Source organism: Salmo trutta, chromosome 25 (assembly GCF_901001165.1).
Source record: "Salmo trutta chromosome 25, fSalTru1.1, whole genome shotgun sequence".
Classification (NCBI taxonomy): domain Eukaryota; kingdom Metazoa; phylum Chordata; class Actinopteri; order Salmoniformes; family Salmonidae; genus Salmo; species Salmo trutta.
Window position 1 is genome coordinate 37,444,745 of NC_042981.1, and position 20,413 is coordinate 37,465,157.

A 20,413-nucleotide genomic window follows, 5' to 3' on the forward strand; every position below is an offset into this window, starting at 1 on the left:
GAGTCAATTGGAGGTGTACCTGTGGATGTATTTCAAGGCCTACCTTCAAACTCAGTACCTTTTTGCTTGACATCATTGAAAAATCAAAAGAAATCAGCCAAGACCTCAGAAAAAAATTGTAGACCTCCACAAGTCTGGTTCATCCTAAACGCCATGGGACCACGCAGCCGCCATACAGCTCAGGAAGGATACGCGTTCTGTCTTCTAGAGATGAGCGTCCTTTGGTGCGAAAAGGGCAAATCAATCCCAGAACAACAGCAAAGGACCTTGTGAAGATGCTGGAGGAAACAGGTACAAAAGTATCTATATCCACAGTAAAACGAGTCCTATATCGACATAACCTGAGAGGCCGCTCAGCAAGGAAGAAGCCACTGCTCCAAAACCGCCCTAAAAAAGCCAGACTACGGTTTGCAACTGCACATGGGGACAAAGATCGTACTTTTTGGAGAAATGTCCTCTGGTCTGATGAAACAAAAATAGAATTGTTTGGCCATAATGACCATCATTATGTTTGGAGGAAAAAGGGGGAGGCTTGCAAGCCGAAGAACACCTTCCCAACCGTGAAGCACGGGAGTGGCAGCATCATTTTGTGGGGGTGCTTTGCTGCAGGAGGGACTGGTGCACTTCACAAAATATATGTCATCATGAGGGAGGAAAATTATGTGGATATATTGAAGCAACATCTCAAGACATCAGTCAGGAAGTTAAAGCTTGGTCGGAAATGGGTCTTCCAAATGGACAATGACCCCAAGCATACTTCCAAAGTTGTGGCAAAAATGGATTAAGGACAACAAAGTCAAGGTATTGGAGTGGCCATCACAAAGCCCTGACCTCAAACCTATAGAAAATTTGGGGTAGAACTGAAAAAGCGTGCGAACAAGGAGGCCTACAATACTGGACTCAGTTACACCAGCACCGTCAGGAGGAATGGGCCAAAATTCACCCAACATATTGTGGGAACTTTGTGGAAGGCTATCTAAAACATTTGACCCAAGTTAAACAATTTAAAGGCAATGCTACCAAATTACTAATTGAGTGCATGTAAACTTCTGACCCACTGGGAATGTGATGAAATAAATAAAAGCTGAAATAAATCATTCTCTCTACTGTTCTGACATTTCACATTCTTAAAATAAAGTTGTGATCCTAACTGACCTACGACAGGGAATTTTTACTAGGATTAAATGTCAGGAATTGTGAAAAACTGAGTTTAAGTGTATTTGGCTAAGGTGTATGTAAACTTCTGACTTCAACTGTATATAATTTGCAAACATTTCTAAAACCCTGTTTTTGCTTTGTCATTATGGGGTATTGTGTGTAGATTGATGAGGGGGAAAAAAATGATTACATCCATTTTAGAATAAGGCTGTAATGTAACAAAATGTGGAAAAAGTCAAGGGGTCTGAAAACTTTCTGAGTGCACTGTATAAGTCACTGATGCCCAAAGTGTGGGAAGCACAGCTGTGTGCGCAAACGAGAAGCCTGTTCTGATAGGCTATTCGTAAATATTGCACCTTCAGCATTCAGATGCTTGTAAAATGGCATTCCCAATGTCAAATCATAGGCTTTAGTTGTTGAGTGACAATGTAATTTGCTGGGTCATTGTTCCCAAATGCGCTGTCTATAATGGTGTTTTACCCAGTAGCGGTGCGTGGGTAAAATAAAAGGGGAAGCCAAGCCCCCGCCCCCAGAAAGCCATATTACAACCTATATGTTGTGATAATTGCGTTGTTTGCTCTATAACCTGTTAATTCATATGCCTTTGTTAGGTCTAAAGGCCGAGACAATAAGATAGTGGTAGAATAAATTGAACCACGCCTTTTCTGTTTCATCACAAAACCAGATAGCTACCTCTCTCAGCTGAAGTCAACAAAGCATATTGCATGTACAGTAACAAACAGTTACATGACCTACAGCATGGTCTAGCAAGTTCATGTTTCCCACATTTTCGGACCACTAAACAACTATTGATTGAGAACCACAGAGAATTAACGCAAGTCGCAAAGAAAACAGGAGCTGCCTCCATTATTCCAGCACCATTTCAACTTCAACATTTCAACATCATCAAATCACCTCTGCTTAGTCTAATAGTGACAACTAAAAGATACCAAAAACAATGTAGTCCAATCAACGTAAGCCAAATATGATGTGACTGTCCATGGAACATGTTGACTCACCCTACTTGTAGAGAAACGCCATCCTCCTCTCTTTCATGTTGATGAAACACTCTGACATACGGTATACGCTTTTAGTTTTTGTTGTCCTAGGCTACCTGGCTAAAATTATTGCTCGCCAGCCTAACTTCCATTCACGGGCAACGTTAGCTAGTTAACATTAGCCTTCTACATCTAGCTCCATATTGAACTTCCATCCTCAGGCCAGGGGCACAACACAACAATGTATTTATGGTTGGATCAAAATCGGCGTTATAATCATTGGCCAGTACGGAGAATTAAGTTAAACCATGAGTCCAAATCCCTGTCTCCATCCATTGCCAATTTAGGAAAGGGACTATTTTAGCTAGCTGGCTAGCTAGTCACCGGAGGACAACAACACAACGAGACGCAACAATTCAAGTTTTTCTGTCAATGACGTATGCCGTCAATGGGATTTGATAGGAGTGACACCAAATCCAAACTGGCTTCCCTGGACACTTTTTTGTTTGGTGCGCCAGGACCATTCACAGTCGAGCTCGCTCAATTTAGCTCGATGCTGGATGGACATTTTTTTGAATACTTTTTTTTTTCTCAAGGGAGAACAGACGCTCGCTGGCTTCCCTTGCCTTCAATGCTACGGACGGCAACAATGTCATACTCGTTTGGACCAGACGGCATCAGATAGATGGCCTACACATAGAGAGACAGAGGGGCGCTGTTTCTTTCGCTCGGTTGCTTTCTCCTGTGAGATACATTCAGCCTCTAACGAATTGAAGGATAATGATGAAACACAGAGAGAGAGAGAGACAAAATATGTTAAAAAAAATGTACATGATTATATATTTTTTGGTATTCATGGCGTACATGAATACACGCCACTGGTTTTACCGGAGTTGTGTAGCCTACCGGAATGGGACGCAACTCACATCTAACTGCTGAATCATTTCACATTCATTGGTCGCAGCGGGAGAAGCTCTCCGTATAATTCCAAACAGTCTAAAGCATTAGCTTTCGAGACTGGGGTAAAATCCAAAGCTGCATTATATTAATTGGCTAAATGCCATGCTAATTTCTAAATACCCTGCTCAAAAAAATAAAGGGAACACTTAAACAACACAATGTAACTCCAAGTCAATCACACTTCTGTGAAATCAAACTGTCCACTTAGGAAGCAACACTGATTGACAATACATTTCACATGCTGTTGTGCAAATGGAATAGACAACAGGTGGAAATGATAGGCAATTAGCAAAACACCCCCAATAAAGGAGTGGTTCTGCAGGTGGTGACAACAGACCACTTCTCAGTTTCTATGCTTCCTGGCTGATGTTTTGGTCACTTTTGAATGCTGGCGGTGCTTTCACTCTAGCGGTAGCATGAGACGGAGTCTACAACCCACACAAGTGGCTCAGGTAGTGCAGCTCATCCAGGATGGCACATCAATGCGAGCTGTGAAAAGAAGGTTTGCTGTGTCTGTCAGCGTAGTGTCCAGAGCATGGAGGCGTGACCAGAAGACAGGCCAGTACATCAGGAGACGTGGAGGAGGCCATAGGAGGGCAACAAACCCAGCAGCAGGACCGCTACCTCTGCCTTTGTGCAAGGAGGAGCAGGAGGAGCACTGCCAGAGCCCTGCACAATGACCTCCAGCAGGCCACAAATGTGCATGTGTCTGCTTAAACGGTCAGAAACAGACTCCATGAGGGTGGTATGAGGGCCCGACATCCACAGGTGGGGGTTGTGCTTACAGCCCAACACCGTGCAGGACGTTTGGCATTTGCCAGAGAACACCAAGATTGGCAAATTCGCCACTGGCGCCCTGTGCTCTTCACAGATGAAAGCAGGTTCACACTGAGCACGTGACAGACATGACAGAGTCTGGAGACGCCGTGGAGAACGTTCTGCTGCCTGCAACATCCTCCAGCATGACCGGTTTGGCGGTGGGTCAGTCATGGTGTGGGGTGGCATTTCTTTGGGGGGCCGCACAGCCCTCCATGTGCTCGCCAGAGGTAGCCTGACTGCCATTAGGTACCGAGATGAGATCCTCAGACCCCTTGTGAGACCATATACTGGTGCGGTAGGCCCTGGGTTCCTCCTAATGCAAGACAATGCTAGACCTCATGTGGCTGGAGTGTGTCAGCAGTTCCTGCAAGAGGAAGGCATTGATGCTATGGACTGGCCCGCCCGTTCCCCAGACCTGAATCCAATTGAGCACATCTGGGACATCATGTCTCGTTCCATCCACCAACGCCACGTTGCACCACAGACTGTCCAGGAGTTGGCGGATGCTTTAGTCCAGGTCTCGGAGGAGATCCCTCAGGAGACCATCCGCCACCTCATCAGGAGCATTCCCAGGCGTTGTAGGGAGGTCTTATAGGCACGTGGAGGCCACACACACTACTGAGCCTCATTTTGACTTGTTTTAAGGACATTACAAAGTTGGATCAGCCTGTAGTGTGGTTTTCCACTTTAATTTTGAGTGTGACTCCAAATCCAGACCTCCATGAGTTGATAAATTGGATTTCCATTGATTATTTTTGTGTGATTTTGTTGTCAGCACATTCAACTATGTAAAGAAAAAAGTATTTAATAAGATTATTTATTTCATTCAGATCTAGGATGTGTTATTTTAGTGTTCCCTTTATTTTTTTGAGCAGTGTATAATTATGGACATAGTACTAGTTCAAAACATTTTCAATGTGCAAAAATGACAAGTTCATCAGTGGGTGATTTCCGATAAAAAGTGAAGGGACAAATAACATACATTCTCCGCATCCCTAATCTGGTAAGAGGGGTGGTAGATGCTCAGTCTGCCCAATGGCTCAGCTCAGGTGCCTACACAGACCATTGACACACACGTACACACACGCACACATATGCACGCACACTAACAGAGGGCCACTCAGTTTAGAGAAGTAATTTCAGACAGGTCCGGCTCAGAGGCCCAGCTCCTGATCTCCCTTCAGCAGCAGATATTCATTTCAAATGGAAAATGAATGTGTTCGTTCGACAACAACAAAAAAAGTGAATCAAACCGAATCGCATCAATTCGTTGCTCTAATCAAACCCCGAATCACACCGAATCACTTCAAACTAAAACGTATCGTTCCTGTATCGGAGCCCATGCATTCTAGATGCGTAACAAATCGTTCATGAAAGGAGAGATGTACTTCCCTAAAATGTTTTGAGGCTATATAGTGTTTGCTTACATTTACGTTGTTTACAAACAATGTGGAGTAAAACAAGTTTACGGTTGGGGTTCTGATGGGGTACGACAGTTGAACTCCGCTCATGAGGCATTTATAAGTTATATTCTGCAAGAATATATTGGTAAATATTATTAATTTATACATCCGGAAATGGATGTAGCAACTAAGGATTCTAGCTTCAAGATGGAGGGTCCATAAGTATCTAAAAGGACAAGCACCCTGTTTTGTCAAATGATCTAGGATTAAATAAAGAAAGTCCATGTTTTGATTGTAATATACTGAATGGATGGTGTAAATGATTAGGTTCATCGTTAGGAATGGTTAGCGGAAACATTAGAAGCACAGCGGGAGAGCTTCTACAATATGTGTAATGATCCCAGGAGGAGGTGGACTTAGTACCACTGAACAGATCAACACAGGTATATAAACACAGCCCATTACATTTCCCACAGTCCTGGTTGGTTGGTAATGGATGTTTAGGAGAGGTGTAATGATACACACACCCTATCATTAAGGGTGTGTGTGTGTGTGTGTGTGTGTGTGTGTGTGTGTGTGTGTGTGTGTAGATTCACAAGACCAAACAGAGACGTAAGAGCACCTAAGTGTTGTTTAGACGTAAACACCGATGCCTAATGCTAAACTCTGGCCAGACGCAAAGAGGAAGACATTGGCAGACGGAAGTGCTACCCAAACCTTCAACTAGGGGACCACCTGACAGTCTGTACACTGATCCAGCTAATCAAGGGCTTTGTGATGAGGTCATCAGTGCGTTTGTGCGGGGCTAGAACCAAAAGTGTGCGCTGTCTGGTGGACCTCTGCGACAGGGTTGAGGAGCAATGACACAGACCAGTCAAAACGGATCACCGTGACACATCACTCACGCCTCTATGCTGTCTGTCACTTCGTTGTCATCTTGTCATTTCTTGTTACATCACCGTGGTGTGATTGGGTGTGTGTGGGGTGCGGGCTATTTGGGTGACTTTCAAAGCTCTTTGTTTCCAGTTTCTCTGAACAGTAACCACGAGAACATCTCGAAGAGAGAAGAGTGGAGAAGACGGGAGGGGAGGAGAGGAGGGGAGGGGAGGAGGGGAAGAGAGATTGTGTGGCATTAAAGATCATATCTGATTGTAAACCAGCCCTGCTACACAACCAACCTATCTACAGTATTACTGATTAGGAGCTCACTGTAACTGGTTCTCTCACACACACACACACAGAGTGAGTGCTAAACGGCCCTCTTGGACTGCGTGTCTGAGTGTGAGAAGAACCAACAATGTGATGAGTGTGTCAATGACATGACTGGCCAATCACTTCAATGCCCTTCCTCTCTTTCAATCTCTCTTTCTCAAGCTCTCGGTCTCTGTCACACGCAAGCTAACCTCCTCTCTCCCTCCCCAGTATGTCGTTGCTGAACCACGACTGCAGGCCCAGCTGTGTGATGCTGTTTGAGGGGGAAACGCTCCACCTCCGAGCCGTCAGAGACATGCAACCTGCTGAGGAGGTACGGTGATTTTGGTCGACTTGAGGCAGGATGCAAATAAAAACAGTGACCTCCCTCTGTCCCTTTCTCTCATTCGCTCTCTCTCTCTCTCTCTCTCTCTCTCTCTCTCTCTCTCTCTCTCTCTCTCTCTCTCTCTCTCTCTCTAGTTGACTATTAGTTACATCGGTACGTTGGCTCCTACCAGAGACAGACGGACTCAGCTAGAGGAGCAGTACCATTTCACCTGCCAGTGTCAACGATGCACCACTGCAGACATGGTAAGACCAGAGCCACACACACAATCGCACTCACTGTTCACTGTGTCAGCGTGGTCTCGGTGTGTGACCACTGAAGCCCGTCGTGCGCCTGTGTACCTCCTCCTCTCACTCTGTCGTCCCTTCTTATTTCCCCGCTCTCCTCGCCCTCTCTTTCATGCTCTGCCTCTTCTCGCCCTCTCTCCCTCCGCCTGTCTCTACGTTCCCCGTCCTTATCAGGGGAAGAGGAAAAATAATACATCCACCACTTTCTACTTCAATACCAATCTCCATCCGTCTTATTCTCCCTCTCTCGCTCTCTCCTTATCTTTCAATCTGTCAGTCGTCCACCATCCCTCTCCACCCCCCCCTTTCCCTCCACCTTCTCCCCCTCTGCCTTCCACCTGTCAGCTCTGAGGCATGCTGTGGACTTGAACCAGCTTCTTATGACACAGAGTCAGTGCTCTCTAGACGTTTTGATTGGCTGCTTTCAATTTTCACTCTCCTATTAATGAACATGTGATTAACCTGACATTTATTCAGCTCTCTCTCTCTCATACGTATACTCATGCGCACACACACACACACACACACAGCTCTCTCATAAACAGATAATGATCTAGTATCAACAGTATGCCAGTTGTAATTTCACGGCCTGTTCAGCTTTCTGCTCTGTAATTAACACATTCACTTTATCAGCATAATAAAGTGTTTGTGTGAATGTGAGGATAAAGACATTTCTTTTCAGAAGACAAATAGCATTCTCACTCCAAGGAGCAGCAAGACATAGAGAAGTAGTCATTTCTTCCTCTCTGACCTATGTAAATTGGAAACCACACATCCTGAGGCTGCATTTATTGTAGCTGGGGATTTTAGCAAGGCTAATGTGAAACAAGGCTCCCTAAAATTTATCAGCATATCGAATGCGTGACCTGGGCTGGCAAAATTCTGGATCAAATCAAATGTATTTATATAGCCCTCTTACATCAGCTGATATCTCAAAGTGCTGTACAGAAACCCAGCCTAAAACCCCAAACAGCAAGCAATGCAGGTGTAGAAGCACGGTGGCTAGGAAAAACTCCCTAGAAAGGCCAGAACCTAGGAAGAAACCTAGAGAGGAACCAGGCTATGAGGGGTGGCCAGTCCTCTTCTGGCTGTGCCGGGTGGAGATTATAACAGAACATGGCCAAGATGTTCAAATGTTCATAAATGACCAGCATGGTCAAATAATAATAATCACAGTTGTCGAGTCAGCACCTCAAGAGTAAATGTCAGTTGGCTTTTCATAGCCGATCATTGAGAGTATCTCTACCACTCCTGCTGTCTCTAGAGAGTTGAAAACAGCTGTTGAAAACAGTTCCAGGTCTGGAACAGGTAGCACGTCCGGTGAACAGGTCAGGGTTCCATAGCCGCAGGCAGAACAGTTGAAACTGGAGCAGCAGCACGGCCAGGTGGACTGGGGACAGCAAGGAGTCATCATGTCAGGTAGTCCTGAGGCATGGTCCTAGGGCTCAGGTCCTCCGAGTGAGAGAAAGAAAGAAAGAAAGAGAGAATTAGAGAGAGCATACTTAAATTCACACAGAACACCGGATAAGACAGGAGAAATACTCCAGATATAACAGACTGACCCTAGTCCCCCGACACATAAACTACTGCAGCATAAATACTGGAAGCTGAGACAGGGAAGGGTCAGGAGACATTACGTTACCCCCGGACAGGGCCAAACAGGAAGGATATAACCCCACCCACTTTGCCAAAGCACAGCCCCCACACCACTAGAGGGATATCTTCAACCACCAACTTACCATCCTGAGACAAGGTCGAGTATAGCCCACAAAGATCTCCGCCACGGCACAACCCAAGGGGGGGCGCCAACCCAGACAGGAAGACCACGTCAGTGACTTAACACACTCAAGTGACGCACCCCTCCTAGGGACGGCATGGAAGAACACCAATAAGCCAGTGACTCAGCCCCTGTAATAGGGTTAGAGGCAGAGAATCCCAGTGGAGAGAGGGGAACCGGCCAGGCAGAGACAGCAAGGGCGGTTCGTTGCTACAGATCCTTTCCGTTCACCTTCACACTCCTGGGCCAGACTACACTCAATCATAGGACCGACTGAAGAGATGAGTCTTCAGTAAAGACTTAAAGGTTGAGACCGAGTCTGCATCTCTCACATGGGTAGGCAGACCATTCCATAAAAATTGAGCTCTATAGGAGAAAGCCCTGCCTCCAGCTGTTTGCTTAGAAATTCTAGGGACAATTAGGAGGCCTGCGTCTTGTGACCGTAGCGTACGTGTAGGTATGTACGGTTGGATCATTGTTACTCTAACTTCCGCGACGCATTCAAAGCCCTCCCTCGCCCTCCTTTCGGCAAATCTGACCACGACTCCATTTTGTTGCTCCCAGCCTATAGGCAGAAAATAAAACAGGAAACGCCCGTGCTCAGGTCTGTTCAACGCTGGTCTGACCAATCTGATACCATGCTTCAAGATTGCTTCGATCACATGGACTGGGATATGTTCAGGATAGCGTCGAACAACAACATTGATGTATACGCTGATTCGGTGAGCGAGTTTACTAGCAAGTACATCGGTGATGTTGTACCCACGGCGACTATTAAAACCTTCCCCAACCAGAAACCGTGGATGGATGGCAGCATTCGCACAAAACTGAAAGCGCGAACCACTGCTTTTAATCAGGGCAAGGCGACCGGGAACATGACCGAATACAAACAGTGTAGCTATTCCCTCCGCAAGGCAATCAAACAAGCTAAGCGTCAGTATAGAGACAAAGTAGAGTCGCAGTTCAATGGCTCAGACACAAGAGGTATGTGGCAGGGTCTACAGTCAATCACGGACTACAAAAAGAAAACCAGCCCCGTCGCAGACCCCAATGTCTTGCTCCCAGACAAACTAAACAACTTCTTTGCTCGCTTTGAGGACAATACAGTGCCACCGACACAGCCCACTACCAAAACCTGCGGGCTCTCCTTCACCGCAGCCAACGTGAGTAAAACATTTAAACCCTCGCAAGGCTGCCGGCCCAGACGGCATCCCTAGCCGCATCCTCAGAGCATGCGCAGACTAGCTGGCTGGTGTGTTTACAGACATATTCAATCAATCTCTATCCCAGTCTGCTGTTCCCACATGCTTCAAGAGGGCCACCATTGTTCCTGTTCCCAAGAAAGCTAAGGTAACTGAGCTAAACGACTATCGCCCCTTGGCACTCACTTCCGTCATCATGAAGTGCTTTGAGAGATTAGTCAAGGATCATATCACCTCCACCCTACCTGACACCCTAGACCCACTCCAATTTGCTTACCGCCCCAATAGGTCTACAGACGATGCAATCACACTGCACACTGCCCTATCCCATCTGGACAAGAGGAATACCTATGTTAGAATGCTGTTCATTGACTACAGCTCAGCATTTAACACCATAGTACCCTCCAAACTCGTCATTAAGCTCGAGGCTCTGGGTCTCGACCCCGCCCTTTAGCAACTGGGTCCTGGACTTTCTAACAGGACGCCCCAAGGTGGTGGGGGTAGGAAACAACATCTCCACCCCACTGATCCTCAACACTGGGGCCCCACAAGGGTGTGTTCTCAGCCCTCTCCTGTACTCCCTGTTCACCCATGACTGCGTGGCCATGCACGCCTCCAACTCAATCATCAAGTTTGCAGACGACACTACAGTGTTAGGCTTGATTACCAACAACGACGAGACAGCCTACAGGGAGGAGGTGAGGGCCCTCGGAGTGTGGTGTCAGGAAAATAACTTCACACTGAACGGCAACAAAACAAAGGAGATGATCGTGGACTTCAGGAAACAGCAGAGGGAGCACCCCCCTATCCATATCGATGGGACAGTAGTGGAGAAGGTGGAAAGTTTTAAGTTCCTCGGCGTACACATCACGGACAAACTGAAATGGTCCACCCACACAGACAGCGTGGTGAAGAAGGCGCAACAGTGCCTCTTCAACCTCAGGAGGCTGAAGGAATTTGGCTTGTCACCAAAATCACTCACAAACTTTTACAGATGCACAATCGAGAGCATCCTGTTGGGCTGTATCACCGCCTGGTACGGCAACTGCTCCGCCAACAACCGTAAGGCTCTCCAGAGGGTAGTGAGGTCTGCACAACGCATCACCGGGGGCAAACTACCTGCCCTCCAGGACACCTAAACCACCCGATGTCACAGGAAGGCCAAAAAGATCATTAAGGACAACAACCACCCGAGCCACTGCCTGTTCACCCTGCTATCATCCAGAAGGCGAGGTCAGTACAGGTGGATCAAAGCTGGAGAGAGACTGAAAAACAGCTTCTATCTCAAGGCCATCAGACTGTTCTTCAGTCATCACTAACATTGAGTGGCTGCTGCCAACATACTGACTCAAATCTCTAGCCACTTTAATAATTATAAATATGTATAATTATGTACACTAGTCACTTTAAACAATGCCACTTTATATAATGTTCTCATACCCTACATTACTCATCTCTTATGTATATACTGTACTCTATACCATCTACTGCATCTTGCCTATGCCGTTCAGCCATCGCTCATCCATATATTTATATGTACATATTCTTATTCATTCCTTTACACTTGTGTGTGTAAAAGGTAGTTGTTGTGAAATTGTTATATTACTTGTTAGATATTACTGCATGGTCGGAACTAGAAGCACAAGCATTTCGCTACACTCGCATTAACATCTGCTAACCATGTGTATGTGACCAATAAAATTGGATTTGATTTGATCTCTCTCTCTCACACACACACACACACACACACACACACACACACACACACACACACACACACACACACACACACATACGCTCCCACCACCCATGAAAGGCTGTAATTAAGAAGTATAATTTCATGCTCCAAGGCCATCTCCAGGCCACGGAGACTAGGCTGGGATGTGCAATGGAGTCGAGGTATTAAAACGATGGAAGTGAGGAGATGGAGAGAGTGAAAGAGGACAGGAAGAAGGCAGGGGGAAGAAAGAGGGTGTAGATTGAACAGTGTTTTCTATAATGATCCCTGTTGAATCATACACAGGACCACCCAGCTCATCATCTATCTCAGTGTAGTGATTGAAGTGTAGCAGCTGGAGCAGGGCTTGAACCAGCAACGCCAGACAGTGCATTACAGCCAGTCCTCTTGGTAGAAGCTGGTGTGAGGGATCAGAAGAACACGCATCTCCAGGGTATTCATTGATGGATAGTGATTTGATTTGCCCAAGTTGTTTCTCTCGCTCATCCCTTCTCTACCCCCCCCCCCCCTCCCCTTCTCTCCAGATCTCTCTCTCTTGTTCTCTCTATCTCTCACCCTCTCTCTATTTTCTATCAGAAAAAGCTTTTCAATCTACTGGAAAGTTGGCTTTTGAGATTGACTCGTATTGTCTTCCTCAGTCTTTGTAGTGTGTGTGTGTGTGCACGTGAGTGTGTGTGTGTAGTGATGTGATGCCTAAGGCTTGCAGGCAGATCTCTTTGTGAGCTATTGTTCACCTGCACAGAGAAACACTAACAGTAGCCAGCAGTGCTGTCACACAGAGATTTATTGTAGGAGGCACAAAAAAACCAACGCCTCACTATAATACGTCTACACACACACACACACCTTAAAAGCCTTGATTTGCATAATGTTTGGCTTCAGAAGCTGCCACTTGGCAGACACTGCAATTAACAACATTCAAGACACAAGGCATGATGGGATTTCTTCTGAGTCAACATCAATGTAATCTGTCCCCAAAGCCTGTCACACACATACATACATACACACACACACTGACCAAAGCAGTAGAGAAGCATACGTGTTGTCTCTGATCACATTCTCATGTCGCCAATCCCACTGACAGGCTGCAAACCACACACGCACGCCCGCGCACACGCACGCACGCACACACACACACACACACACACACACACACACAGAGAGACAAGCACAGATACAAGCACAGCAGGACACACACTGCAGACATCATTATCAGCAACTTCCATTGTTCTTCCCTGAGAGAATGACAATCACCGGCATCCTCTTTCTCTGCCTTTCTCTACCTCTCTTTCACAACCTCTCCCCTACTCTTGTCCTGTCTCCCTCACTTTCTCTACCTCTCTTTCACAACCTCTCCCCTACTCTCGTCCTGTCTCCCTCACTTTCTCTACCTCTCTTTCACAACCTCTCCCCTACTCTCGTCCTGTCTCCCTCACTTTCTCTACCTCTCTTTCACAACCTCTCCCCTACTCTCGTCCTGTCTCCCTCACTTTCTCTACCTCTCTTTCACGGCCTCTCCCCTACTCTCGTCCTGTCTCCCTCACTTTCTCTACCTCTCTTTCACAACCTCTCCCCTACTCTCGTCCTGTCTCCCTCACTTTCTCTACCTCTCTTTCACAACCTCTCCCCTACTCTCGTCCTGTCTCCCTCACTTTCTCTCCCTCTTTCACAACCTCTCCCCTACTCTCGTTCTGTCTCCCTCACTTTCTCTCCCTCTCTTTCACAACCTCTCCCCTACTCTCGTCCTGTCTCCCTCACTTTCTCTCCCTCTCTTTCACAACCTCTCCCCTACTCTCGTCCTGTCTCCCTCACTTTCTCTCGCCTCTCTCCATCCCTGGTTCCTTCTCCCTACTTGTCTCTCCTCCCTATCTCTCTTTCTTTCTTTCTCTCCCTCCCTCTCTCTTTCCATGGTCAATAGCTCATTAGGTGTGGCTAGGGCTGTGGCGGTCATGACATTTTGTCAGCCGGTTATTGTCATGCAAAAGACCGCCGGTCTCACGGTAATTGACAATTCATGAACATAAACACGTTTAGCATCTCCAGGCCTCCGAGCATACAAACCACTGATGCGTGCCTTTGGAACATCTACATTTTTTAAAAAGTCTAATGAATCAATTTAATATACACCATCACAATAAATCCGTTACTTATTTTAGTGAGGTCTAAAGAAACATTACGATATTAAGAAAATGGATTTCAGAAGAACAGAACAGGAGTTGTCCTACTGTATGTTATCTGGCTATTCTCCATTGTTCATTTAGCTGACAAGATACGCTTATAAGTCCCATATGTTTGCAGTCCCATATGAAATGGCTATAATGAGTGTAAAAGTGATCAGGCTTTGAAACAACATCTACAGCAACCATATTTTCCACTGTTTCAACCTGCTGTTAAACTAATAAGTGTTTGATGTGATTTTTTTGTATTTGCATTAATGTCAGACTGGTTAGAGGGACAATAGAGCCCAGAGTACCAGGCCATTAGGACCTGATGGTAGTTAGCAAGTTGGGTACCACCAACACATGTCCAGAGTACTTAAAAGGAGATTTCCTGGGACACTACGGTCACAAGGAATTATACAGCGGTCATGACTGCCGTCGTGGCAGTAATATGGTCACCGCGACAGCCCTAGGTTTAACGCCGGTCTCTATGATATATATCACGTTGGGGTTAAGGTTCACTAAACACTGGTAATTGTAACGGACTCAAACTAGTCAGAGGATCATGCACATATGAGTTGTTGTTGTTTCTGTCTGTCAAACTAGACAAAGGAACACGATCATTCTGGCAGCTCCCTCTCTTTCTGCATTCGTCTATGACACTTTCAGAAGACACACACAGCACTGGGTGATGAATATTGCAAAGCTGACACGCATCGATGTCAGTTCAAAAACAGGGAAGCAGGCCTGGGGATTTTAGCTGTCGCCTCTTATCTTCTTTGTGTGCGCGTGTGTGTGTGTGTGTGTGTGCGTGCGTGCGTGCGTGCGTTTTTTGTTCAGCGTAAGCTAGCAGGTATTCAGCACTACCTTCTCTCTCTTGTGTGTTTGCAGCCAGGCTCTAGTTTGGTAACATTTTTACAATACATCATTACTTCAGTAAAATGAGTCCCACGCAAGGGGTGTTGCGTTGACCATATTACCACGACACTGGCAGTCATGAGTCAGGACCGCAGTAAAATTCTACGTGACCATCGAGTCAAGGTGATCTTGTCTCATGCACTCCGGACATGCGTTAGTAGTACCCAACTCGCTAACGGTTACCAGGTCTCAGGGCTCTATTGTCCCTCTATGAATGCAAATGAAATCATCAAAACGGTCTGCGCCTTTTAAAACTCACCTCACTATGACGGAGCAATTGGAAGAAAGAAGAAACAGTTTGAAAACTGAGTGGGAAAACGTGTCATTGTGTATGCTGTTTCAAAGCCTAACACAACGAAATGGGCAGCGCTTTCTAAGGTGATGAATAATTCAAAACAGCCATATGCATATTAGGGCTTATGCATAAACATAGGCCTATATATGAACCCAAAACCCAAAGAAAACCTGAATTAAATTAATGATTGTGCTGTTATACAATGCGTAGCCTACCGCATATTACACACAGCTGAAAGACATAAAAATAAATATACAGATTTAATGTCTTTGGTACATAATTGCTCTAGCCTAAATGAAACAAATTCAGATTTAGCCTACAAGTATAGTGAATTTGTATTTGGTTGTCATAATTCATAGGCCGACATATTTACCTTTTATCTACAGAACATCTCACCCCTGTGCGTTTCCGTCTCCTCCCCTCTCCTACATTCCTTTTTTCGAGCGCACAGAGAGAGAGGGGCTGTCAACAGTTTAATGAAATATGTTTCATTGTGATGTTCCCGAACAGATTTCACTTGTTTTCCCAATATTACGCACTGGGTAGCTGCAGGAACAGGGTTGGAGAGCCCATTGCATATATACTTTGGGCGTAATATCACTTGTCGCACAGCGAGAGGTTGCATGCTCCTCAAACAGTGGTCGACGCATGGAGTGAAATAACCTGAGTAGCCTACATATGTGGGAAATGAACAAGCGGGAAAGTGGCCTCCGTTCACTATAGGAGTGCATACAGATAACATGTATTTTTTTCCTGCCCATTTGATAATGGACCTATCTAAATCTAAACCAATGTTACATATTAGTAAAGAAAATTGAATTTGCCTATAGTCTGTTGGGTGAAAATATGATCACTTGGTGAGAGAACAGGGTGTGCAACCTGACCCAAGGAACCTCGTTCCAGCTTTTTTTTGTGCCTTTGTCAAATTATCAATATCCTATAGTGGCATCATGCAGCCCATACATGTTTTGAATTCTAAGGCGTTCTAAGGTTTGTATTATTCACAACTGAAGTTGCCAAATGACTTTAAATCTAGCGTATCGGACCTGTTTCAAATGGTCACTTTTACACTCCACACAGCCATACAGTAGGCCAACTCATATTCTGTTCATCTGAAATACATTTTTTTCATATCATAATATTTCTTTAGACCTGCCTAAAATAAATCCTGGATTTATTGTGATGGTGTATATTAAATTGATTTATGAAAGTATATGTTATTAAGGCTTCCATCAGCGGCTTGTATGCGAGGAGACCTGGAGATGCTGAACGTGATTCATTAAACATTTCATGACCGTCACAGCCCAGTTCCCAAATACCAAAACCTTCTCAATATTTGGTCCAACTGACACTGTAGTGTTAGTCTCCATAACGTAGGGAGTCACCCCCACACCATGGAAAGAGCTCTGAAACCCAGATGATCATTTAATATGAAGCAGCTATACAGTGCCCGGTTCTGACTGTGGCTGTCAGTGTCTGTTATTGTCCTCTTTACACTAGCAGGCCTAGAGCAGCTTTACACACACCCACACACACACACACACACACACACACACAAATTGCTTGGGTTCGCCGTGACCACAGATAGTCAGTATTGTGTACTGGGCTTTGACACCTGCTGACAGCCTCGGGTTTGAGAAAGAAGTAGAGAGTGGGAAGGATAGAGGGAGAGAGAGACAAGAAGATGGAGAGAAATAGGCTAAGATGCGTTCTGCCTGCAGTGTATGGTGGTGATGACAAGCTACCGTGAGCTCTCAGCCAAACATGAGCTCCAAGTTAACATACAGCCAGTGTTTTCCATTAGTCCACAATTGTTTGCAGAATTGTTTTGCATTTTCCATTTTCAGTTGTCCTTCAAGACCCATTTCAGCACATAAAACATTATTTTTTTACTAAGTCTGTCAACCTTGAGTGCCACAGGGGACTGCTATCTGGACATTCTTAAATAGTAGTAATTAGTTTATAGTAATAGATTATATATAGTCGAAAGTTCTGAAGAAGCACTCTGAGTACCACAATGATAGTGTTTTGATCATGTTTATGTTTATATGACATTTATAAGCAGCTAGCCTTTCTTCAACATCTCCAATTTAAGCCTACTAGAAAGCGTGTGCCCTCAGGCCTGGAGGGAAGCAAAAGTTATTCCGCTACCCAAGAATAGTAAAGCCCCATTTACTGGCTCAAATAGCAAACCAATCAAACTGTTACCAACCATTAGTTAACTTCTGGAAAAATTGTGTTTGACCAGATACAATGCTATTTTACAGTAAACAAATGATCAACAGACTTTCAGCATGCTTATAGGGAAGGACATTCAGCAAGCACAGCACTTACACAAATGACAAATTATTGGCTGAGAGAAATTGATGATAGAATGGGTGTTTTGTTAGACTTCAGTGCGGCTTTTGACATTTTAGATCATAGTCTGCTGCTGGAAAAACATATGTGTTATGGCTTTATACCCCCTGCTATATTGTAGATAAAGAGTAAAGATAACAGAACACAGAGGGCGTTCTTTAATGGAAGCCTTTCCAACAAAGTCCAGGTAGAATCTGGAATTCCCCAGGGTAGCTGTTTAGGCCCCTTACTTTTTTCAATCTTTACTAACGACATGCCATTGGTTTTGATTAAAGCCAGTGTGTCTATGTATGCGGATGACTCAACACTATACACGTCAGCTACTACAGCAACTGACATGACTGCAACACTTAACAAAGGGCTGCAGGTAGTTTCGGTATGGTGGCAAGGAATAAGTTAGTCCTAAATATTTCTAAAACTAAAAGCATTGCATTTGGGACAAATCATTCACTAAACCCTAAACCTCAACTACATCTCGTAATGAATAATGTGGATATTGAGCAAGTTGAGGTGAATAAACTGCTTGGAGTTTCCATGGATTGTAAACTGTCATGGTCAAACATGTTGATACAACAGTAGCTAAGATGGGAAGAAGTATGTCCATAATAAAGCGCTACTCTGCCATCTAAACAACACTATCAACAAGGCATGTCCTACAGGCCCTAGTTTTGTCGCACCTGGACTACTGTTCAGTAGTGTGGTCAGGTGCCACAAAGAGGAACTTAGGAAAATTGCAGTTGGTTCAGAACAGGGCAGCATGGGTGGCCCTTAAATGTACACGGAGAGCTAACATTAATGATATGCATGTCAATCTCTCATGGCTCAAAGTGGAAGAGAGATTGTCATCACTACTTATTTTTGTAAGAAGTGTTGACAAGCTGAATGTAACAGTACTATATAGAGCCATGACTACATGGAACTATATTCCACATCAGGTAACTGATGCAAGCAGTAGAATCAGATTGAAAAAAACAGGTAAAAATACACCTTATGGAACAGCGGGGACTGTGAAGAGACACAAAAGTACAGACACGCGTACATTGTAATATTGTTGTACGGTGGTATTATACATGTTGTATTGTAGATATGTAGTGGTGTAATAATGTTTTATGATGTACTGTTTTATATTTTGTTTTATATGTAATGTAAGTGTTTTCATGTGTTTGGACCCCAGGAAGACTAGCTGCTGCCATGGGGATCCCTAATAAATACAAATGTGAACACTAACTGTCCCATGATGCTAACAGCATGTATTATAACTATATGGTCCCTGACCCTCTCTCCGTGGCCAGGACCCCATGATGCTGTGTGGGGAGGAGAAGGCCTGGGCCCCCCTGAGAGAAGCCATCCCCAGGTTGGAGAACTGGCAGACACAGGCTTGTATCCTTTACACAAGAATCACTCGCGGCCAATATGTCACAATGTTAAAATGTGTGATTAAACAAATATGCGCTCGCACACACACACACACAGACGCGAACACACACACACCACATCTCACCCGTCCATTTTATGCTCTCTGTTTTAGTCCAGTCATAATTATCTCTGTTACTCTAGTGCTCCCTCTCCCCCTCCTCCCGCTCTTTCTTTCTCCCTCTCCTCCCGCTCTCTCTTTCTTTCTCCCTCTCCTCCCGCTCTCTCTTTCCCCCTCTCCTTCCGCTGTCTCTTTCTCCCTCTCCTCCTGCTCTCTTTCTTCCCCCTCTCCTCCCGCTCTCTCTTTCTTCCCCCTTTCCTCCCGCTCTCTCTTTCTCCCTCTTCTCCTGCTCTCTCTTTCCCCCTCTCCTTCCGCTGTCTCTTTCTCCCTCTCCTCCCGCTCTCTCTTTCCCCCTCTCCTTCCGCTGTCTCTTTCTCCCTCTCCTCCCGCTCTCTCTTTCTTCCCCCTCTCCTCCCGCTCTCTCTTTCTTCCCCCTTTCCTCCCGCTCTCTCTTTCTCCCTCTTCTCCTGCTCTCTCTTTCCCCCTCTCCTTCCGCTGTCTCTTTCTCCCTCTCCTCCTGCTCTCTTTCTTCCCCCTCTCCTCCCGCTCTCTCTTTCTTCCCCCTCTCCTCCCGCTCTCTCTTTCTTCCCCCTCTCCTCCCGCTCTCTCTTTCTCCCTCTCCTTCCGCTGTCTCTTTCTCCCTCTCCTCCTGCTCTCTTTCTTCCCCCTCTCCTCCCGCTCTCTCTTTCTTCCCCCTCTCCTCCCGCTCTCTCTTTCTTCCACCTCTCCTCCCGCTCTCTCTTTCTCCCTCTCCTTCCGCTGTCTCTTTCTCCCTCTCCTCCTGCTCTCTTTCTTCCCCCTCTCCTCCCGCTCTCTCTTTCTTCCCCCTTTCCTCCCACTCTCTCTTTCTCCCTCTTCTCCTGCTCTCTCTTTCTCCCTCTCCCTCTCCTCCCTCTCTTTCTCCCTCTCTTCCCGCTCTCTCTTTCCCCCTCTCCCTCTCCTCCCTCTCTTTCTTTCTCCCTCTCCTCCCGCTCTCTCTTTCTCCCTCTCCTTCCTCTCTTTCTGGTGTGCCCTTAACTCTGTCTCCAGACTGGAGTGAGCTCTTATATGAGTGTGGTTCTCTGCTGGATCCATTGGATGGCGATGTCCCTGCAGTCCCTGATTGTAATGTGTACCGTCTCCGGGTGATTGACTTAGCCCTGGACGCCTGCATCAACCTGGCCGAATGGGACAAAGCACTGGCCTATGGCACCATCACCCTGGAGCCTTACAGGTGGGTGTGTGAGTCTGAGTGTGTGTGATCTGAATGTCAGAAATGACATGTTCTGTAAAGTGAGTAAAAGTGGTAAGTCTGTGTGTTGTAGCCAATGTCATCGAGTGACCCATGATA

At 45.7% G+C, this 20,413-nt stretch overlaps 1 protein-coding gene across 2 annotated transcripts in view; it reads left to right on the top strand.

The window, feature by feature from the left end:
- Window positions 1-20,413, top strand: part of smyd3 (SET and MYND domain containing 3) — a 206,243-nt gene that overhangs the window by 140,178 nt on the left and 45,652 nt on the right. For both annotated transcript variants that reach the window (XM_029713882.1, XM_029713881.1), the window contains exons 7-10: window positions 6,761-6,863; window positions 7,010-7,120; window positions 18,902-18,989; window positions 20,113-20,296. In XM_029713882.1, coding sequence (XP_029569742.1) covers window positions 6,761-6,863; window positions 7,010-7,120; window positions 18,902-18,989; window positions 20,113-20,296 — 486 coding nt within the window. The remainder of the gene's footprint in view (window positions 1-6,760; window positions 6,864-7,009; window positions 7,121-18,901; window positions 18,990-20,112; window positions 20,297-20,413) is intronic.